Source organism: Equus asinus, chromosome 1 (genome assembly GCF_041296235.1).
Source record: "Equus asinus isolate D_3611 breed Donkey chromosome 1, EquAss-T2T_v2, whole genome shotgun sequence".
Classification (NCBI taxonomy): domain Eukaryota; kingdom Metazoa; phylum Chordata; class Mammalia; order Perissodactyla; family Equidae; genus Equus; species Equus asinus.
The window spans coordinates 139289299-139311334 of record NC_091790.1 but is presented as its reverse complement, the minus strand read 5'-3'; the positions used below and the strand labels follow the sequence as shown (position 1 = coordinate 139311334).

Genomic DNA, 22036 nt, shown 5'->3' with positions numbered 1-22036 from the left:
GAACTATTATTTCTCTAAGATTTGCTACACCAGTGATAACATTTTCAGAACAAAGTGCTCCCCAAAGATGTTCACATCCTGATCCCCAGAATCTATGAATATGCTACATTATATGGCAAAAGAGAGTTAAGGTAGCAGATGGAATTAAAGTTGCTAATTGTTATGGGCTGACTTGTGCCCCCCTCAGAACTCATATGTTGAAATACTAACCCCCAGTACCTCAGAATGTGGCTGTATTTGGAGACAGGGTCTTTAACAAGGCAGTTACGTTAAAAGAAGGTCCTTTGAGTGGGCTCTAATCCCATATGACTGGTATCTTTATAAAAAGAGATGAGGACACAAGTATGCACACAGGGAAGACCATGTGAGGATACAGACCATCTACAAACCAAGGAGGGAGGCCTCAGAAGAAACTAACCCTTGATCTCAGACTTTTAGCCTCCAAAATTGTGAGAAAATGAGTTTCTGTTGTGTCAGCCATGCAGTCTGTGGTGGTTTGTTATAGCAGCCCTAGCAAACAGACCCACTAATCAACCGGCCTTCACATTATCCTGCATTAGCTGAGGGAGCCTGATGGAATCACAAGGGTCCTTAAGTGTAAAGGAGCAAGGCAGAAGAGGACATCAGAATGATGTGGCAGGAGAAGAAGTGGATCCGCTGCTGCTGGCTTTGCAGCTGCAGAAGGAGGGCCATGAGCCAAGGAATGCAGGTGGCTCTAGAAGCTGCAATGGGTAAGGAAGAGGATCCTCTCCCAGAGCCTCCAGAAAGCAGCACAACCCAGCTGCTCTCTTCATTTTACCCATTTCAATGTCTGAGCTATAGAACTATGAGATGATAAACTTACATTGTTCTAAACACTAAGTTGGTAGTAATGTGTCACAGATGCAATTGGAAACTCATACACAAGGGTTCCAAGACTGTCTGTATACTGCGTCAGGATCTAAGGCATGAGCCTTGCTTCAGCATGGTTTGGACCTCTGTTTACTCATACCATTAGAAGATCTCCAAAATATCCCTACTGTTTCTGATTGGTCCACTTCTCTTGTCAGTGTTGTATAAGAAATCAAAGACCTTTCTTCCCCTGAACTGGTGGCTGGACTAAGGCATTGGGAAGAGTAACTGCTCTTGTCTAATGTCTTCATGCGCAAAATAAGAATAAGCATTAAAATTGTGGATGAAACCAAATCATCACAGTGACTTTAATTTAAACTTCTACTGAGTGGGCCCTGTGAGATAACCTTCCTTGGTCTTTATTGGTCTTGGCGGCCTAGACAGGAGGTCACATTTTCAATGCATACATTAAACAAACATTGGTTGGGTGCCTTGTAGTGTTGCACGCACTGGGATGCGGCAACGAGCCAACAGAGTTACATTCCCTGCTTTCATTCTAATAGGAGAGGCAGATAACAAATAAATAAATGTATGCCAGATGATGATAAGGGATAGAATGAAATCCTGAGCGGTAGGTGAATGGAGTGGGGGCAGGACACTTCTCTGAAATGACAAGATTCAATGAAGACCTGAATGACAGATCTGTGAATTCTCTGAGGGCCAGGACTGTGTCTTCTTCACATTTGCTTCTGTGTCAGGATCTAGTCCTCCAGAATACGAGGCTAAGTTGGCAGAGGCGGCAGTAGTCAGACACTGTGAAAGTATAAATAAAGTATATAATCCCGTGAATACTGGTCAGCATCAGCTAGGGCCCAATCGTACTTCAGTCCTTTGTGCTCTTTGGATACACAGCAATCACGTAACTCTTTCAGTTTAGCGCTTTTTGGGGGTACTATGTGCCATCTGCCACCCCAATACCGACTTAAGATACTTTCATTAGTAAACCTTGTAGGCTGGGGACTTGAATTGAAACTGGAAACGTATATTCAGCCCCAAATTCCTAGTGGCTGGATCAGATTTTAGAGGTATCAGATTTTCTTTGCCTTCTGCAAAGTTCTGTATGGCTTGAGTGCTTCTGAATTTAGTCATTTATCACTGAATTGAGGTATTTGAAAAGTTAATAATTGTGATACCTTTTCCCCAGCAGAGCCCTGGTGGTTGCTATTATGGCCTCCACTTCCATTTTGGGGTAACTTTCAATATTCACATTTTATATTTGGTGAAACTGAGTGTCCACCTGTGTTCTGCCGAGGGTGAGGGCAGGTGTTCAAGTAGTTGTGTGTACCTGCTCTTCTCTCAGAAACTAGCTGTTCAAGGCTTTGCTCTCTGAGACATTATTGAGCATCATACCTCAAAGTTTTGGGGATTTGTTTTCAATCACACTTCTCAAGGTGTCTTATGTTTCCTCATCATGACTCACTTTCTCCTTCCCCTTCCTTCTCTTTTAACTCTAAAAATGTTGACACAGCTTTCTCCTTTGGATCTACTAAGAAGCTAGGTCATATTCACCCCTGACCTACCTTTAGTCCACTCTCAGAGAAGGCTTATCACGCTCGATCTGACACTCGGCAGGATTTCTAAAACAAATGACTACAATAGAAGGACTGGCTCTCTGTGTCCTTGAGTTGCCGAGTGTCGGCTGCAAGGTCAGGACTTGGGAGCTCTTCATTTACTTACTTCATGGTGCTCCCTTTGCTCTGTCACACGTATCCTTTACCAGCCTGGTATTACCTTTGCAAAATGCAATCCACACAAAGGATCATTGTTGCAATTTATAGTTACATGCCTAAAATTTCCTGCATGCTTCGCAAGCCTTCTTGCTGGATACCCTTTCCAGCAATCGAACCTGGGAGCCTACTGGGAGTGGTAGCGGTGCTTTTTGTTTGCTTGTTTGTTTTCAATGACACTAAGGAAAATCAGATAGTTTAGAACCATTGTCAAAGGGCATCTACGTTGCACAGCTGCTCTGAGAAAGGTGGAAGTTCAGAGCAGGACACACTGCTCACTCTTCTGACCTCCCAGGGCTCAGGCTCCTGCTCAGGCTGTGTGCCTGGGAGCCCACGAGCTTTCCCCATGATTGGGGTTGGCTGCTTTCCCAGCAGGCCAGGTTGGCATATGGCAATACAAGGCACAGATGGCTTTGGGGCCTGTATTGATTTTCTCAGCCTGCCATAACAAAGTACCATAAACTGGGTGGCTTCAAACAGCAGAAATTTATTCTCTCCCAGTTCTGGAGGCTAGAAGTCCCAAATTAAGGTGTCAGCAGGGCTGTGCTCCCTCCAAGACTCTGGGTGGAATCCTTTCTTGCCTCTTCTTAGCTTCTGGTGGTTGCTGTTGACCTTTGGCACTCCTTGCTTGTGCTGAGTCACTCTCGTCTTTACCTTTTGATCACATGGCATTCTTCCGGTGTGTCTCTGTGTCTTCTTATAAGGACACCAGTCATAGTGGACTAAAGACCCACTCTACTCCAGTATGACCTCATCTTAACTAATTACATCCTCCATTTCCAAATAAGTCACATTCTGAGGTCATGGGGATTAGGATTTCTAGGGAACACAACTCAACCCATAAACAGCGCCTGTTCAGTAGAAGTTCAGTGCCAGCTACTTTTAAATGGTAGGGAAGAGGCTGCTCTGGGGACAGAGAGGAGGGACAAGTACGAGACAAGTCACTTATCAGGAGGGCACCTAAGACTGTCAGGACAAGACAAAGTGGTAGGAGGCAATGTGGCAGGTGCCCAGCCAATTTCTACTTTATCTTCTCAGAGGATGTGTCATATCACGCTGTTGTTTGCAAGTCATGTGGGAGTCAAGGAGCATCTTTCCTATTTCAGGACTCATGACAGTTTAACTTATTGAAAATTTCATATTTTAGGGAATTCTAAAATGAAGGAGGAAGCTCAGTTGAGTCTGACTCCAAATGTAAGTTGAAATACATTTTTATCCACACGTGGATACATGTGCATCCTTAGTGTGGTAGGTTTGGTAAGTGGACTAACGGCTCCCAAAGGATGTCCACGTCATAATCTCTAGAGCCTATGAGTGTTCCTTTACATGGCAGAGATTTTGCATATGTGGTTAAGTTAAGGATCTGAAGGTAGAGAGATGACCCTGGATTATCTGGGTGAGCTCTAAATGCCATTGCGAGTGTCCTTGTAAGAGGGAGGCAGAGGCAGACCACAGGTGGAAGAGGCCACGTGAGGGATGCAGTCAGAGAGAGAAAATGCTATGTATGCTGGCTTCGAAGATGGATGAAGGGGCCATGAACCCCTGGAAAAGGCAAAGAAACAGTTGCTCCCTTAAATCTTCTAGAGAGAGCACTGTTCCAGGGACCCCTTGATTTTAGTCCCTTACAGCTCATTTTGGAATTCTTACCTCCAGAATTCTAAAAAAATAAATTTATGTTGTTATAAGCCACCAAGTAGGTGATGGCTTTATTAGAGCAGACATAGGAAAATTATACTCAGAGTATGATTCCTTGTATTTAAATTGAAAAATATGACTCTCTCTACATACACACATCATGACATCAGGACTTGAAGAAAATACAAGGATATGTTAACAGTGGCTAACTCTGGTGGTTGGATTATGAGTGATTTTTTTTGTCATTACTCTGACTTCCTGAATTTTCCAAGATTCCCAGAAAAAACCCTTAACAGACTCTTGATTCTTTTTCTATTTTTTTCTTTAAAAGTTAAATAAATATTATTTGGTCTTAAAGAATCTTAAAATTTTGACTCTTACTACAACATAGATGAACCTTGAGGACATTATGCTAAACGAAATAAGCCAGTCACAAAAAGTCAAATACAGTGTGATTCCACCTTTATGAGGTACCTAGAGTAGTCAAATTTACAGAGACAGAAATAGAATGCTGGTTGCCAGGGGCTGTGGGGGCGAGGAATGGGAGTGGTCGTTCAATAGGCATAGAGTTAGTTTTAGTTTTTCGAGTTGAAATGAGTTCTAGAGATTGGTTGCACAACACTGTGAATGTGCTTAACACCACTGGACCATACACTTAAAACTGGTTAAGATAGTAGATTTTATGTTATGTACACTTTACCACATTTAAATTTTTTTCCTTTTTTTTGAGGAAGATTAGCCCTGAGCTAACTACTGCCAATCCTCCTGCCCCCAGGAGACCAGCCTGCACCCTGTCACCGTTCCTCCGCCCCGGCCGCAGAGGTCGCCGCTGCTGGACAGCGCAGCCTGGGTCACGTGCCGGCGCGCCGTCCACCGCCCCCCGGCCCGGGCCCGCCCCGGCCGCAGGGCAGAGGCCGTCCGGATCACGCGCGCCCAGGAGGCCCGGGCCGGGCCCAGCCAATGGGCTGGCGGCGCCCGCATGACCCGCGCCGGCGGGAGGGCGTGGGGAGGCAGGCCGGGCGCGCACGCTGCTGCCTGTACCGCTGCTCCAGCCGCCGCCGGGACGGGAAGGGAGCCGCCCGGGCCCGCAGTGCCAGCAAGCCGCTGAGAGGGTCCCGCAGCCCCCGCACCCGGCGTGAAGCATGGCGGCCGCCAAGGTAAGCGTCGCCCGTTGCCCGGGGAGCGCCGGCCGGCCGGTGCCCAAGGGGCGCGAGAGGCGCGGGCGCGCACGTGCCGAGGCGTGCGTGGAGAAAGCGGACAGAAAGGGGCGCGGGGCAGCTGTTCCACCTTGCAGCAGCGAGAGGAGGGAGGTGACCGCCCCTCGCAGGCAGCACATGCGGCCCGTGCGGGGACCGAGGCCCGACCTTGCCGCAGAAACTTTGCCAGATGGACCTTCCCACTTGGCCCGGGACGGGAGTCGGTGTCTGGCTGGCGCTGGGCGGGCAGAGCCAAGGCCGGCCTGGAGAAGCCGGCTGCGCCCGGGTCGGGGGAGGCCGGGGTCAGCCGGTCCTCTGGGCCACCCCAGCGCACCCCTACTCTTGACCCCGGTTGTTATTGACCCTGGCTTCTCCTTCCAGGGGTCACAGCCCTCGCTGAAGCCAGATCCTATTAGGTTTCAAAGGCTCCGCCCTCCCGTGGGTGGGGAAGTCACCTTGACTTCCGTGTTGGAGACCGCTTGGGAGAGTTGGCCTGCGCGCGTGTGCACAGGATCTGCCCACAGCACCGCCCCCACCTTTCTCATCCTTCACCCTCCCCGCATCTGACAACACTTACATCCCGGCCTTTGAGCGTTTGAGAGGCTTCTTTTTAGAAATGACAAAACAGATTGTCCTGGGAGCCTATAACTCCTGTGAAGTTCTACTTAAAAGGAATTCTGCATAATGTGAATCATTCACTAACCTAGAGGAAAGGCAGCTCTGACAGCTTGACCTTTCCTCTTTCACCGTTTCTTGAAACCTGGACACCATTTCAGTCTCTTTGGACTCCATTTCACCTTTTCTGGCAGAATACCATATTTAGTCCCAATCACTTGAATCATTGGATTTTATTGCTTTTAATTTTAAGTTCACGAAGGCAGCCCTTTAATCAAGCCTATACAACTTCTTAGTTCATTTTAAGTGCAATGAACTTAAATATACCCAACATTTCAAACATTTGTCCTTAATCAAAACTCTGTGATAACCCTCAAGAGGAAAACATGGCCAACACATCATATTCCTATTTATTCAAGCAAACTAATCACATTTGCAATGGAAATTGTAAGCAGACAAATATATTTAAATGCTGTTCTATGACTTAAGTTTCTCCAGGCTCCCCAAATCTGCAGGCTCCTTCATGTTCCTGGACTAGGTGGCCTAAGTGGCCTTTCTCTTTTCTGTAATTACTCTGAGTTCCATCCTCAGGAGTGTGCTCTGGGTGTGGGTACTAGTGTACACATGCATATATGTAACTGTTTTAGGTAGATTCTCTGAGGATCACTGGGATTCACTTTTGACCTTTGACCTTTTCTTTGCATTAAATTTGCATGCAGTCAGGCTTTGTATGAATTAGTTCCCTCCGGGTGGGTGACTTCTTCCAGGAGAGTAGGTGGGAGTAGATACCCATACTTTACTGTCATTTTTATATCTGCAGATAAATAATTTTACTTAATTTGGAGATAAAATAATTGAGAAAGCTAAATTGAGGAATACGCATATAAATGGAGTATAAGGTAAGACTGATCAACTAGTAGGAAGTGAAATAAGTGACATGGAAGCAGGCTTAACTTTTTGGCTGTATTTTTATTAAACTGTCACTTCATACCAATAAGTGTGGTTGAATTTTAGCCAAGTAGTGAGAGTGAGGGAAAATGAAACATTTCATTTTTACTCTTTGGGAACTTGTGTTTTTGTTTATTTATTCATTTAAACTTGCCTCTTTTCAGGATTTCTGATGGCTCACGTCATATACATGTATTTCCAATCCAACAAGACGTATGAAAGTTGAGTCAGAGTAGATGAGAAAAACAGGATAAAGGGAAAGTCAGATGAAGCCAGGAGTAGGGTTAGTGGAAAATAAGGATGTATTTGCTAGAGGTGACTGAATTTTCTAGGAGCCAAAGCAAAGAGAAGACCATGAGTGAGGTCACTTCTTTGGGAGATAGGTCTTCTTGTATGGCTATCTGAGGGCCATTTGTCCCCAGATCCTTTTTTTTTTAATTGCAGTAACGTTGGATTATAACATTAGATAGTTTTCAGATGTACATCGTAATATATTTAGAGTTCTGTGTAGATTACATCATGTTCACCACCCAAAAACTAATTATAGTCCCTCCCCTCACATGTGAGCCTAATCACTCCTTTTGCCCTCCCCACCTTTCCCTATGGTAACCACCAATCCAATCTCCATTGCTATGTGTTTGTTTGTCGTCGTTTTTATCTTCCACTTATGAGTGAGATGATACAGTATTTGACTTTCTCTCTCTCGCTTATTTCACTGAGCATAATACCCTCAAGGACCATCCACGTTGTCACAAATGGCTGGATTTCATCATTTCTTATGGCTGAGTAGTATTCCATTGTGTACATATACCACATCTTCTTTATCCATTTGTCCCTTGATGGGCACCTAGGTTGCTTCCAAGACTTGGCTATTGTCTATAATGCTGCAGTGAACATAGGGGTGCATGTATCTTTATGCATTTACCTTTTCAAGTTCTTTGGATAAATACCCAGCAGTGGGATAGCTGGAGCATATGGTAGATCTATTCTTAATTTTCTGAGGATACTCCATATTGCTTTTCGTAGTGGCTGTACCAGTTTGCACTGCCACCAGCAGTGTACGAGGGTTCCCTTCCCTCCACATCCTCTCCAACGCTTGTTTCCTGTCTTGTTAATTATAGCCATTCTCACTGGAGTGAGGTGATACCTCATTGTAGTTTTGATTTGCATTTCCCTGATAGCTAACGATGTGGAGCATCTTTTCATATGCCTGTTGGCCATCTGTATATCTTCTTTGGAGAAATCTCTGTTCAGATCTTTTGCCCATTTTTTAATTGGGTTGTTGGTTTTCTGGTTGTTGAGCTGTATGAGTTCTTTGTATATTTTGGATGTTAACCCCATATCTGATATATGGTTTGAAAATATCTTCTCCCAATTGTTAGGTTGTCTTTTCGTTTTGTTGATGGTTTCCTTTGCTGTGCAGAAGCTTTTTAGTTTGATGTAGTCCCATTCATTCATTTTTTCTTTTGTTTCCCTTGCCCGGTCAGATATGGTATTTGAAAATATGCTGCTAAGACCAATGTCAAAGAGCGTACTGCCTATGTTTTCTTCTAGAGGTGTCATGGTTTTGGGTCTTACATTCAAGTCTTTAATCCATTTTGAGTTGATTTTTGTGCATGGTGTAAGGTAATGGTCTACTTTCACTCTTTTGCATGTGGCTGTCCAGTTTTCCCAACACCATTTATTGAAGAGACTCTCCTTTCTCCATTGTATGCTCTTGGCTCCCTTGTTGAATATTAGCTGTTCATAAATGTGTGGGCTTATTTCTTCCCCAGATCCTTTTACATGCTGGGAGTGAACTGCATTTGAAACTACCTCATGACCGCAAATATATCTCTGGGTTCCATAAGGCTCTTTCTTATCATGTCCCTCTTGGTAGCTCAAGGACAGTACAGTAATTGTAGTCTTAAAAGATTCCCAACACGAGCTGTGCTGGTCTATCATAGTCTGAGAATGCCACTAATTTAGTTGCCTTTGGGCACTATCCTTGTGGGGTGATTCTTTCAGCTACTAGTCACTACTGGGCAGCCTGAGTTAAAGGCCATGCTCTTTGCTTTTTCCTAGAGTGCAGATATTCCATGTTGCCGTGTTGAATACAGAGCCATAGGTTTAACAATCTCATCTGTGGGTAGTATTGACATCCCCTCTTGGAACTGGAGAAGCCTGTCTAAGAGAGAAGCTCACCTCAATGGAGTGTCTAAGAAATTGGGCCAAGAATCTGAAGCTCAGCAATTGTAGGCAAATTCCAACACTCATTGTGGTAAATTCTTTGAATATTTAAGCAGATTTGATATTTTCTGGATGAATTTAGTCACATCTAGCAATTTCTTGATCTCTTGACCATTTATTCTTAGTTTCTTAGGTCTTTTATTTATTCACATGTAACTGGTTATTCATGTCCCTCTTCCTTTAAATAGGAAAGCTAGAATCTAGTCTTTGGTCTGCTTTTATTTTGATTTCTTCATGAAGATTACTACTTAACGATGCAAGAGGTATTTGTTTGTTCATGAAACGTTGATCTAAGACTCTTAGTATTTTGAGGTGAACTTAAAAAGCTTCCATTCTCTTGCTGCCTACTTTTGTAGGAATAATCCTTGGGGATTCCCTTGTTAGATGGTAAATGGTAAGTGTTTTGCCTGTGCAATTTGTGTTGTTTTGAGTATTTGTTTTAAACACTTCCAAACACTGTCCTACATGTATTAAAATGAAAATGAGTTTTTAAAAATTATATTTTATATAACTCCCCAAAAAATGCTTTTTTAAAATGTAGTAATGGAGGGCTTATCCTCTCCTTCCTCTTCACCTCCTTTTGGTTGTACTGAACCTCCCCTCTTTGTCATTGCTTGAGTTTATACATTAATAATGATGAGATTAAGCAGGATAAAACTGTTAAAACTTAGAGAATGTGCACTTCAGTTCAGGCATGAGAGATATTCAGGTGTAAAACTGGATGTGGACCAATAATTTGGGTGAAATTAGCTGAGAACTAAAAGAATGAAATTTGGGGACAAATTAAAGCATGAATAATAATGAAAATTTAGTCTGTAAGACTAGTACACCTGGTATTGATACTCCATTCTTGGATGTGTTGTTGCTAGGATCATTGATTCATCGAGAATTGTGTATTGCGTTCTTTCCAGTGTTCCAAATTGGACCCTACAGAGGATAGAAAAATGAATTGAACTAACATTTGGGCCTTCAAGAACACCACAGCCATACCTCTCAAGGAAGTACCCTAAGTGGGGTTAGGGTAATAAGGGCTTTGGAGCATCCGGGAAGGAGGAAGCATCTTCTGTGGGGGTGAGAGGAGGAACTGTCTCAAAGGTGGTGGTATTTCAGAAGGAATGGATGAAGAGGAAAGACCCATTCCAGTGGTAGGAAACAGCAAACGAAGGGCAGAGAGTTGAGAGCACATGCTACATTTAAGGGATAGCAGGTAACCAAAAAAAAAATAAAAGAGCAGCTAACTTACTTACAGCTAACACTTATTGAGTGCTTACTGGATGAAATTCAGTTGTAAATGCTTTTCATTATTAACTCCCTCAATGCCTCTAACAGTCCTGTGAGTTACATCCTGTGAAGTCTGAGGGGTTTTCTCTGTCAGAGTAGGTGCTCGAGGAGGGAAGCGTTGCAAAGAGTAATCCTGGTCTTGCAGTCTCTGCCCTGGCTGACTAGATCTCTGCCCATGTATCATCCATGTTCCCCGGTGAGATCACATGACTTTACCAGCGTTGGTCAGCAAATAGAGAACTGGGGGGTGAGTGGAGGGTGGGAAGGGTTGAAAGCCGGTGCGTAGTGCAAGAAAATCAGGGAGCAGGTCTTTTTGGATATTGAATTCTTTTATAAGATTGCTGGAGGAGCTCTGGCTCCTTGTGCTGCTTTGAACCTTTGTCCTACCGGTAGCCTCTGCTTTTCTTGAGTTCTTAAATGGGGTCCTTCCTTCCTGTGTTCTCCACTATCTCTGAGGACTAGGCCTGCTGAACATGATTCGTTCCTGCTCTGCCTGCTCGGCATTTGCTGCTTCATAAACACCTGTCCGTCTCGCCCTGTCTCCTTGTGTTCTTTGGGTGGGTGGGTCTTAGAGTAGAGGAATGTGTGAGTCTGCAGATGTGTGTTGGCTCTGCTTGGTAGTAAGTATATCCCACTGATAGAATTCCCTTAGCCAAGTATTCAGCAGCAACTGAGCAAGCCCTTTTTTCATGGCGTCTTCAACCAGGCTCTCATTGGGTCAAACTGACTCAATTAATGATGGCTCTGGTCTGTTAGCTCAGAACTGTTCCCAGTGGCTGATTTTGCAGATTGGTGGTCTGGTTTGTTGATGGGAAACATTTAAAAGACGGAGTGCTCATGCTCATCATTTCCTTTGGAAATTTGCTGTGCAGTTGCGTGAGTGAAAATAGGCCTGGATGGTTCCTTTTGACTTTAGGTGCTGACAACATAGCAAAGTTGGCAGTGTTGAAATTCTTAGCAATTCAACTTAAATAAACCACTCTATTTAATGACTGTTATTAGGCTGGTAGCTTTGTCTTGATTTCCACATGTAGTCACAGTTTCCACATGTTATCCATGAAAACTGTTGACTTGATATGAAAGTCAGCTATTTCAGGGTACACTTACTGTTATATGGTAAAATACCTTTTTGCATAAGACTTGTGGAGCACGATTTGTCAGAAAATTGTATAACTAAAAGTGTAGGGGAGGGAGAAATTCTCCTTGACCCTCTTAGGGTCGCTGGCTGGGTCTGAAAATCCAAACGACGAACATAGATTAACAGGAGAAGGGCATATAAATTTTACTGAATTTTTACATGTACGTGGGAGCCTTCACCGGAGAATGAAGACCTCAAGAAGTGACCAGAGCAAGAAGCTTTTATTGCTTTTAGACAAAGAAACAGTGAATTTGTGAAGAATTGACAAGACAGGCAGGTTTGGGCTAGGAGTAGTAAATGGTGAACAAGTAACTAGGAAGATAAAGGTGAGTTTAACAAGATTTATTTGGTCAGCTTTCTCGCCCCAGATTCCCCATCTCTGGTGATGAAAATTCTTCTCTCTTCCTGGTGCAGGGAGGGTACCCTTTACGTGGAAGATTTATGACCTGTTTCGGGGAGTTAGGGTGGCTCAGGGGGAAGGTCAAAGTGGCCTTCCTGCTTCTGCCGTTTTCTCCAACTCCTTCAGCTTAAGATATTCAGCATGCCGAGGTGCTATCATTTGGGGTAGTGTGTCCTGAACCCCATCGTAAGCCTGATTTGAACAGACTTTTCTACCCCCAGACGCAGGTTTAGTAATTTGTCGCAGTTAGACATGTGATTTGCTTGTGTCTGATCCTGGTCACAGTTGTAGGCTGAGCTGCAGAGGACCCCAACTGCTCAGTCAGCGCAGAGCTGCTTTCTTATGTGGGAAGAGGCTGCGAGAACTTTTTTTCTTCTTCTAAATCAGTAGCTCTGCTTTAGTGAAAGAGCCCTGGACTTGAAGGCAGGAGAACTTGGGTTATAGGCCCACTGCTTCCACTGATGGTGAGAACGTGGACAAGTCTAACTTCTCTGAGTGCTCAGTATCACCCTATGGAAAACAGGGACCATCTGTGACACCTGTGCTGAGCAAATGGAATATAACTTGTGAAAGCACTTTGGGAATTATGAAGTACCGTAGGAATATCAAGAGATGTCTTTTGGAGGCTATGGGACATTTCTACCAAACTGAAACCTAGGGGACAAAGATATTATTTGACCTACTTCAACAAAACATGGTGTGCTTTTTCAAAGCTCATGATCCATTAAATACTCATCATAATGGATAGCTTCAGATGTGTGGCCAGATAGCCATAGTATGGCTACTTTAGCAGCCAGATTGTCTGAGAGGTCTTCCTGGAGCCTCGCTATTCCAAGTTTTTGGTCCAAGGACCAGCAGTATTGGTTTTACTTGGGAGCTTGGTAGAATTGCAGTGTCTTCAGCCTCACTCCAGGCCAAAGATTCTGTTGCATCAGAATCTGTATTTTAATTAGATCCCCAGGGGATTGTATGAACATTAAAGTTTGAAGAATATTGGTCTGGAACTCTCATTACTATGTAATTAATGTAGCTGCCTTTCTAAACTAAGGGTGTGGCACCTTTTGAATTGGTTGTTAGTCCAACTTTTTCAGAATTAAATACATTGTGACAAAATCCTGTATAGATTTTAGAGTTCTTAGGGCTCATTTTGATTCCTCGTTAGGGCCAGGGTATTATTTTGGAACATGTTTCTGAATTATTACTTAAGAGAATGTGTGATTATTATACAAGGGTTGTACTTTTCTCCGTTTCTTTACTACTTACCCGTATTTAAAGTTCCTGAGAAGGAAATTATGCCTGTTCTCTCGACGTTCTTTCCTAAAGGTCACCAGTGACCTCACTTCTGAACCTTTCCGCCTGTGCCCCCTATTTCTGGCTTCACAGGACCCTGTGTCCCACCACCTTCCTTCCTGGAATGCCTTCCATCAGCTTTCGTGATGTCACCTCTCATGGTTGGCTTCTTAACTCTCACATTACACCTTTATTCTTATTTGTGGGCTTCTTTTCATCCTCTGCTTCCCCCTAAATGTTGCTGTCCCCCAGGGCTCTGCCCAAGATCCTCTTCCCTCTGCACTTGGTGGCTCCGTGTTGCTCCTCAGCTTGGCGGCTCTCAGACACCAGCCACGCGTCTTCAGCTCTGTTGGAAATCTCAACTTGTCTGTCTCAAAGATATTTCAGACTCTGCTTACTCGGGGTTCAATTCATTTTCTTGGTCATTCCTCACTTTCAGCCTGCAACTTAACTTTTCTACTAAAGTTTCTGGTTAGTTCAATTAAGTACCTATTGTGGGCAGCCAGGAGAGACACCATTGGCAGGAATTTGCAATGGGCAAAGAGATGGCTCAGTTAAACCGCTCTACTTCCCTGGAGCGGGTGTGTCCTGTCCCCTCCATTTATGTTCAAGTTCTCATTACTTTTTAGCTACAGCCTTGCCATAGCTTCCAAGCTGGTCTTGCCTTTGGTCTCTTCCCTGTACTTCCCTCTCCATTCTGCCCAGAACTGTCAAAGGAAGCTTCTAAGGTTGGCCCTCGTTGCCGTGTTAATAGCAGTACTGTGTTCACAGATACAGCACTTAACAGTTTTTAAAAATGTATTCAAGTATGTTATTGATACCAGTTATTTGCCAGCTCCTCTACTAAGTGCTGGGCTTCCAAAAATGTGTAAGGGATTGGACTTGTGTTCAAGAACTCACAGTCTGCAGGGATTAAAATAGCCAAGTAATATGAAGGCCCAAGCTTCATTATTTGGTCTTTATGATCATCTTACAAGGTAGCAGGAAGATGTTGATAACCTCATTTGACAAATAAGAAACTGAAGGCTCAGAAAGTTTATGTAAAAACTGTAACAACAGCAACTCACATTTATATAATACTCAAAAGCCAGGCACTGTTCTAGGCACTCTGTCTATGAAGTAATTTAACCTTCACAACAGTCTTGCGACATGTAAATACTGTTATTGTCTCCATTATACAGATGAGGAAACTCATCTGTACAGAATGATTAAGTCTCTTGAGGCACGGAGAGGTTAAGTGGCTTGTCCAACGTCATACAGCTTATAATTGGCAGAGCTATGATTTGAACACAGACAGCCTGGCTCCAGAGTCCATGCGCATAACCACTGTGCTACATTGCCCTCTTTAATCTACACAGTGTGGCTTCACGTCGCCTACAGAATCTAATTTGATCTCTTTAGCCAGCTAACGCCTCCTTGGTCTTGGCTGTTGTCTGACTTTTCCAGTATTGCCTCACACTAGTTCTTTCTCATTTCCTTCACGGCAGTTTGTGAATGGGACATATCTAATCCCGGTTGTATTCCATGTGAAGCTGTGGCAACAGTGTAGCAGGAGGAAAAGGGAGCCTACTCTTTGTTTGTTTGTTTAACTCAGAGCTCAGTCTGAGACAGGAATGTTTCTTTTTATTTCTCTATATTGGTGGGCAGATTTTGTTTATTTTTTCAGTTCTTCCCTTCAGTTTTAGGAAAAGGGCTCTTGGTTTTATTTTCCCATACCTTGAAGCACCTGTAAGGATTTTTAAAACCTGTGTCCTCAGTTTATGATTTTTACAGTTGGTTTGTTCTAAACAAGATTCAGATATAGTCCACACATGGCATGTGGTTGATGTGTCTTTTAAATCTTGTTAACCTATAGGCTCTCCCCACCCTGCTTTTTTTCTTTATTTCCTTACAGTTTATTTGATGAGGGAATTGGGTCATCTTTCCTGTGGTTTCCCACAATTTGAATTTTTTACTGATTGCATCCCCCATGTGTTCCTCTGTCCCCAGTGTTTCCTGACAAGTGATAGTTAGATATAGAAGCTTGATCAAGTTTAGGGTTTTATTTATTTTTACTTTGTTTTTGGCTGGAATACTTCCTAGGTGCTGCTAGATGCCTCTCTCAGGTTACTGGGTACTTGGTACTGGCTACTCACATCAGGAGGCACATAATTCCTGGTTGTGTCCAAAGATGTTATGTTTGATCAATAGGTTTGGATGCTATCTTCCTGGTCCACCAGCTTTTTGCATAGTGGTTTATTTTAGTTGGCTAAATTTTAATCTTCACAATTGTTCTTTCTTGTATGTTATGATTTTCATTCTTTGAATACACACGTGTGTCTGTGTATATATCCATATATACATGTGTATATACATATATATTATAATGGGCATGTATCACAATTATTACAAAAAAATAGCTATTAAAATCAATTGGATATTAATTAATGGGTACAGAGTTTGTGTTTGGGTTGATGAAATGGATAGTACTGATGATTGTACAACGTTGTGAGTGTATGTAATGCCACTAAATTGTACACTTAAAAATGCTTACAGTGTTAAATTTTATATGCTTTACCACGATAAAAACAAATGAATTGCAAATGGATTGTAATACATTGAATTAAAAAAAAAAATCATCATCCCCCGAGTGATTATTATTCCTCCCCAAAAAGACTCAAAGTGAGATGGAGAGGTAAAGCTGTTGTTGACCGAAGAATGCTAGCTAATAAAGGTAGAAGGTGTGATAGAAGTAGAAAAAGAAAAAAAATCATTTCGTAATCTGCAAGGATTAACTGATTCAGGCAAGGGTCTTCAATCTATGCTAAAAACCATTCTATAAAAGATTGTTGGAATTCCTATGGTCTCAAAGTATCTCCCTGTAAATTACTTACTTATTACAAAGGAAGCAAGTACCCTTACAGTGGAGAGTTCTGCCTCAATCTGCGATCCAACTTAACATCATCAGGAGATGGGACAAGCTGGCATTGTGTACGCACTGACGTCATGCAATGAGAGGTACACAACATGGCCTTTGGAGAATTTTTCCCCAAAATGTTGAATCTGAATCTGATCCTGAGGAAATAATCAGACAAATCCAGTAAGTAGGACTTTCTGTAAGATCTCTGGTCTGACGTCAAAAATGTCAGTGTTATGAATGAAAGGACTAGGTTAAAGGAGACTCTCGGAGAGACATGACAACCGAAAGCAATGCGTGAACCTGGATCCAAAAATGAATAAATAGAAGAATGGCCCAATTGGAGCAACTTGAATATGGTCTGCCTACTAAATGGGCTGCCGTAACAAAGTGCCACAGACTGAGTGGCTTAAACAACAGAAATTATTTTGTCACAAACCTGGAGGCTGGAAGTCCCAGATCAAGGTGTTGGCAGGGTTGGTTTCTTCTGAGAGCCTCTCTCTTTGGTTTTTAGATGGTCTTCTCCCTGTATCTTCACGTGGTCTTCCCTCAGTGTCTGTGTCCTAATTTCCTCCTTATAGGAACACCAGTCTTAATGGATTAGGATGCACCTGAATGACCTCATTTTACCTAATTAGCTTTTTAAAGACCCTATCTTCAGGGTGCCGGCCCGGTGGCGCGGTGGTTAAGTTCGCACGTTCCGCTTCTCAGCGGCCCAGGGCTTGCCGGTTTGGATCCCTGGTGCATACATGGCACCGCTTGGCACACCATGCTGTGGTAGGCGTCCCACATATAAAGTAGAGGGAGATGGGCACGGATGTTAGTTCAGGGCCAGTCTTCCTCAGCAAAACAGAGAGGACTGGCAGTAGTTAGCTCAGGGCTAATCTTCCTCAAAATAAATAAATAAATAAGTAAAGACCCTATCTCCAAATCCAGTCACATTCTGAGGGATTAGGGGTTAGGACTTCAACATAGGAATTCTGCGGGGACACAGTTCAGCCCCTAACAGATATTGAATCGTTTTTTACGTTGTCTTGGGTTGAGGTTCTGAAGAATGGTCCTTGATGTTTCTTCTATTTGATGTGTCCGACTAGATTGTAAGCTCCTGAGGACAGGGACCATCTGGAGATAACAGATAGCCCTCAAAGTACCTGTTACATAACCTTTAGACACTGTTCGTTGAATTGTTCGTTTACTTCGCGTGCACCTCATGGCGGAGTGAAAAGAGGGAGGAGATTTTCCATTGTAAGTGTGTGGTTTGTTGGAAACTTTACTCTTTTTCTAATAAACTATTTTCTCAATCTCCTCCACCCCTCACCAAAATAAATAATACCAATTTGGGAGTACTTGAGAAGTTTTGCATGGGCAATCTCCAAGAGAGTGCACGGTGGAGAGTCATCACGGCAGAACAAACTGTCGCAAGCTGGATGAATCTCCATGACCACAGAGAGGGCTGCTTCAGAAGGGGACTCCTAGAGAAATGCTCTCCCTTTTAACTAAGAAAGCCTGGCTGCATTATAGGGAAACATTCCTGGGAAGTCCTAACAGTATGTCTGTTGCTGCTGTTTTGGAGCAGGAAGTCACCAGAGCTCCCTGGGTCATCTGGGTGGCTTGAAAGGAGAGCCTGGTGACGTGTCAGGCCTCTTATCTGGCTCTGCCAGGCCCACTGGTAAGGACTTTTATTCCTTCTGAACGTTCACACACTTTCTTTCTTGCAGGCTGATGTTGATTCTGCTTGCTTTCCACGGTGTCCCATCTTAGTTCCGGAAGTAAAAACTCAGCCCCTGGTTCTTTTTTTGTGGTGGTTCTTGGAGATTTCTCTTCGCCCGTTGTTGGTGTCCACCAGCTGTCTGAGAAGAACCTGGTCTTGACCTTTGCCCAATTTTCTATTGAGTTATTTGCCTTTTTGTATTGATTGGTTCCAAGAACACTTTTAAATTAAAAACATTGGCCCTTTGTCCTCTCTGTTGCTCGTTATTTTTTTTCTCAGTTGTTTGGTGTTTAACTGGTTCATACTTGCTTGATTTTTTTTAATTTTTATGTTACATATTTATTAATCTTTTCCTTTATGGCTTCTATGTTATATGGATTCTGGGTTGTCTGTCATGTTTAAACACGTCACTAGTGCCGCATCATCAGCCAGCGTAACCTGCTGCCAGCTCAGCCCAGACCCTCTACTGGTTCAGTTTCTTAAGAGAAAATCTGATTAGCTCAGCAAGCCAAGAGAGCTCCCCTCGGGGCTCAGCTGTCCACTGATGACTGAGTCAGCTGGGCCACTTGAATATGGAAAGGATGCAAGTAACTGTGGCACAAGGCACTGCTAAATCCTGTTTCATGTTCTGCTTTCATTCACTCCTCAGTCCTCTCTCTCTCTCTCTTTTTAACAGCTGAGAAAACAGGAGGTCATGTTGCTGCTAAGTGATAGAGTGAGAATTTAAATGTCCAATTGCAAAGCCCATAAAGTAGGTGCAAATAGCATTCTAGGAGGTGAATCTGGTTGGAGAATCTGGAAAATCTTCCTGGATGAACTGGCATTTGACTTAGGCCTTAGAAAAATAGCAGCATTTTTTAAAAACTTCTCATTATGGAAATTTTCCATAGGAAATTAGGAGAGCGTAACAGCCCCCCTTGTCCCTATCTAGCCAGTTTCAGTAATTATCAATTTATGCAATTGTTTCATTTATACCACAGCCTCTCTCCTCCTCCCATCCGCCTAATGTTTTCAAAGCAAGTCCTAAACATAATATCATTGTATTTGTAAATATGAGTGTGTCTCTCTACAACAGATTTTTTAAATGCATGCCAGAATATCACATCTAAAAAATTTCAGTGATTCTTCAATATGATCAAATATCTACTGGGTACACATTTCACACATTTCTCCTATTGTCTTATAATTTTTTCAGTAGTTTTTTGAATTGTCATCTAAACAAGGCCCAGGCGTTGCAATTGGTTGATGTGTCTTAGTTATCTTTTAACCTCTAGGCTCTCTTGCTCTGTCAGTCTCATGCTGTCTCTTTTTTCCTCTGAAAACCAATATGATATAATGGTTGAAGTTATGGACTCCGTGTTCAAATTATTGCTCTGGGCAGGTTACTCAACCTCTCTGTACCTCAGTTTCCTCATCTATGAAAAGGGCATGGTTGTATTTACTTTCTAGGGCTGTTGGAAGGATCATTGTGCTCCTGTTTGTAAAGCTCAGAGCGGGGCCTGGGACAGAGTGCATTTTATAGATGTGTGAGCTGTGGATTTGGAATCAGAGAAGATGCTCAGAGTCATGTCAGAAGCCCATGGGCTGTGGGAGGGGGCGGAGGAGGGCTCGCCTGAGTGAAATTGTGCTCGGTCTTTGGGATGAGGATCCCCGCTATGCAGAGGGCGCCTGCTCTTTTCCTTTTGGCTTCCTCCTGGGTTCTTGACTGTTCTTCAGTTATATGATGTTGACGCACAGCAGAATTTGAACAGGTAAGGTATTATTTAGTGGAAGCAACTTTTCTATTGTCCTTTGATTTGCTGCTTTCTCTTCCTCTGCATTTATTAAGTTAGCTGTTCTCTCTCAGAAGCCATTTTCACTTTCTGTGGCATTATCTGGGCTCCAGCAACGTGTGATCTCCTAAGTAGAACCTTTCAGCACTTTACAAATATGTCATATGCTTTTTATATTCTTTTGTTCCCCATCAGGAACATACATCCCAGTCTTCAGAACAGCACAATCAGTTTTTATTCATTTAAGGAGCAGTAGTAATTTGGCACTTGCTAATATGTAACAAGTTATATTGGGAGAGGTAATTACAATTGCAACTGGTTCCTAATTATCCTGTAACCTTGATGTTTTAAAAAAATTGAGACTGAGTTCAGCATATAATACTGGAGAATATTAGTCTGCGTTAGGCAGGTCTGCCTTCTACTGAACCAGGGCATTTAGGTGTCATAATGCCAAATCAAAAAGACTATTTTAAATTGTTTTCAGCTACAGTGTTGTCCAGTAGCATGATTCATAAGGATAACCTAAAGTCTTCATCTCTGTTTGCCAAATTCTTGACACATCCTCTAGGTAGTATAATTAGTGTCAAAATGACCTGGGCTGTAGGGTCATTTTTGGCTTTGTGATTTATTACTGCTCATGGAAGACGAAGTGTCTTAGGTACCTCGGCTTCCTCGTCTGCAAAATGGGGATATTAATGACTTTCCAGTGTAAATAATTTTAGTCATGTGTAAATGAGATGTAAAACCTGTAGAACCTTGCCTAGTATAGAGTTAAGGGCCCAATAGAAGTTAGCTGGTCAGTGTTAATTGCTGTAGTCAATAATAAATGATCCAACTCCAAAGACTTTACCTCCATGACCCCCACCTCCAGCAGAATTATGACCTTAGTTCTGCCGCTTCTCTAATTTGTGATAGCGTGTATCATCACACACTTTGTAGCAACCACTCGTTGATGAGTCTGTCATTCCCCCTGTGGGGCAGGGTCTCTGGTTTATTCGGCATGTCTCCTCAGTGCCTGGCACCGGGCCTGGTACCTGGTAGGCTTCCCATACATGGTTGTGTTGCACGAATGAGCAAGTGGAGCAGCACCACCTAAGCCACTGGTTCTCAACTGGCAGTGGGGTAGTTTTGCCTCCAGGGGATATTTGGCAGTGTCTGGAGACAGTTTTGGTTGTCACCTCTGGGAGGTGGGGTTACTATGGGCACCCAGTGAGTAGAGGCCAGGGATGTTGCTAAACATCCTGCGATGCACCAGACAGCCCCCTATAATAAAGAGTGACGGACCCAAATTGTCTGTAGGGCCAAGGTCGAGAACCCTGGTCTAAGGCAACCTGACAGCCTGGGTTGTGACCTTGAAGAAGAGGCATGGGGCTTGGGCAGATCAACCTGTTTGACCTGCAATTTTTTCACATATAAAGGAAGAGAATTCAACCCGCTTCAAGGATTCTTTGAAAAGAAAGGGAGATTATACAGTTCCATGCCTCATGATTCAACCTAATCAGGTTCATCTTGATGCTTCTGGCTACCCACGAGCTTTTTCTTTTTTGTCCTTTTTTTATTTTTAATACACTTTATTTTTCGGAGCAGTTTTAGGTTGACAGCAGAATTGAAAGGAAAGTTCAGAGATTTCCCATGTACCACGTGCACAGCCTCCCCCATTATCATCATCCCCCATCAGAGTGGTACGGTTGTTACAATTGATGATCCATACATTGGGTGGTATACGTCATTACCACCCAAAGTCCATGGTTTATGCTAGGGCTCACTCTTGGCATTGTACATTCAGTAGGTTTGGACAAATTTTGTAATGATATGTATCAATCACTATGGTATCATACATAGTTTCACTGCCCTAAAAACTCCCTGGCTCTGCCCATTCTCCTTCCCTACTCCCTAACCCCTGGCAACCACTGATCTTTCTACTATCTACATAGTTTTGCCTTTACCAGAATGTCATACAATTGGAATCATATAGTATGTAACCTTTTCAGATTAGCTTCTTTGACTTAGAAATATGCATTTAAAGTTCTTTCATGTTTTTTCATGGCTTGATACCTCATTTTTTTAGTGCTGAATAAGACTCGATTGTCTGCATGTACCACAGTTTATTTGTCCGTTCACTGACTGGAAGACATCATGGTTGCTTCCAACTTTTGACAGTTATGAATAAAGCTACTGTAAACATCCGTGAGCAGGTTTTGGTGTGGACATAAATTTTCAGCTCCTTTGGATAAATACTAAGGAGCATGAATGCTGGCTCGAATGGTAAGAGTATGTTTAGTTTTGTAAGAAACTGCCAATCTGTCT

General features: G+C 43.0%; 1 protein-coding gene across 2 annotated transcripts in view; it reads left to right on the top strand.

The window, feature by feature from the left end:
* Positions 1-5148: 5148 nt before the first annotated feature.
* SLC25A13 (solute carrier family 25 member 13) overlaps positions 5149-22036 on the top strand; it is a 188032-nt gene continuing 171144 nt past the window's right edge. For both annotated transcript variants that reach the window (XM_014859409.3, XM_014859408.3), the window contains exon 1: positions 5149-5410. In XM_014859409.3, coding sequence (XP_014714895.2) covers positions 5396-5410 — 15 coding nt within the window. In that variant the 5' untranslated portion in view covers positions 5149-5395. The remainder of the gene's footprint in view (positions 5411-22036) is intronic.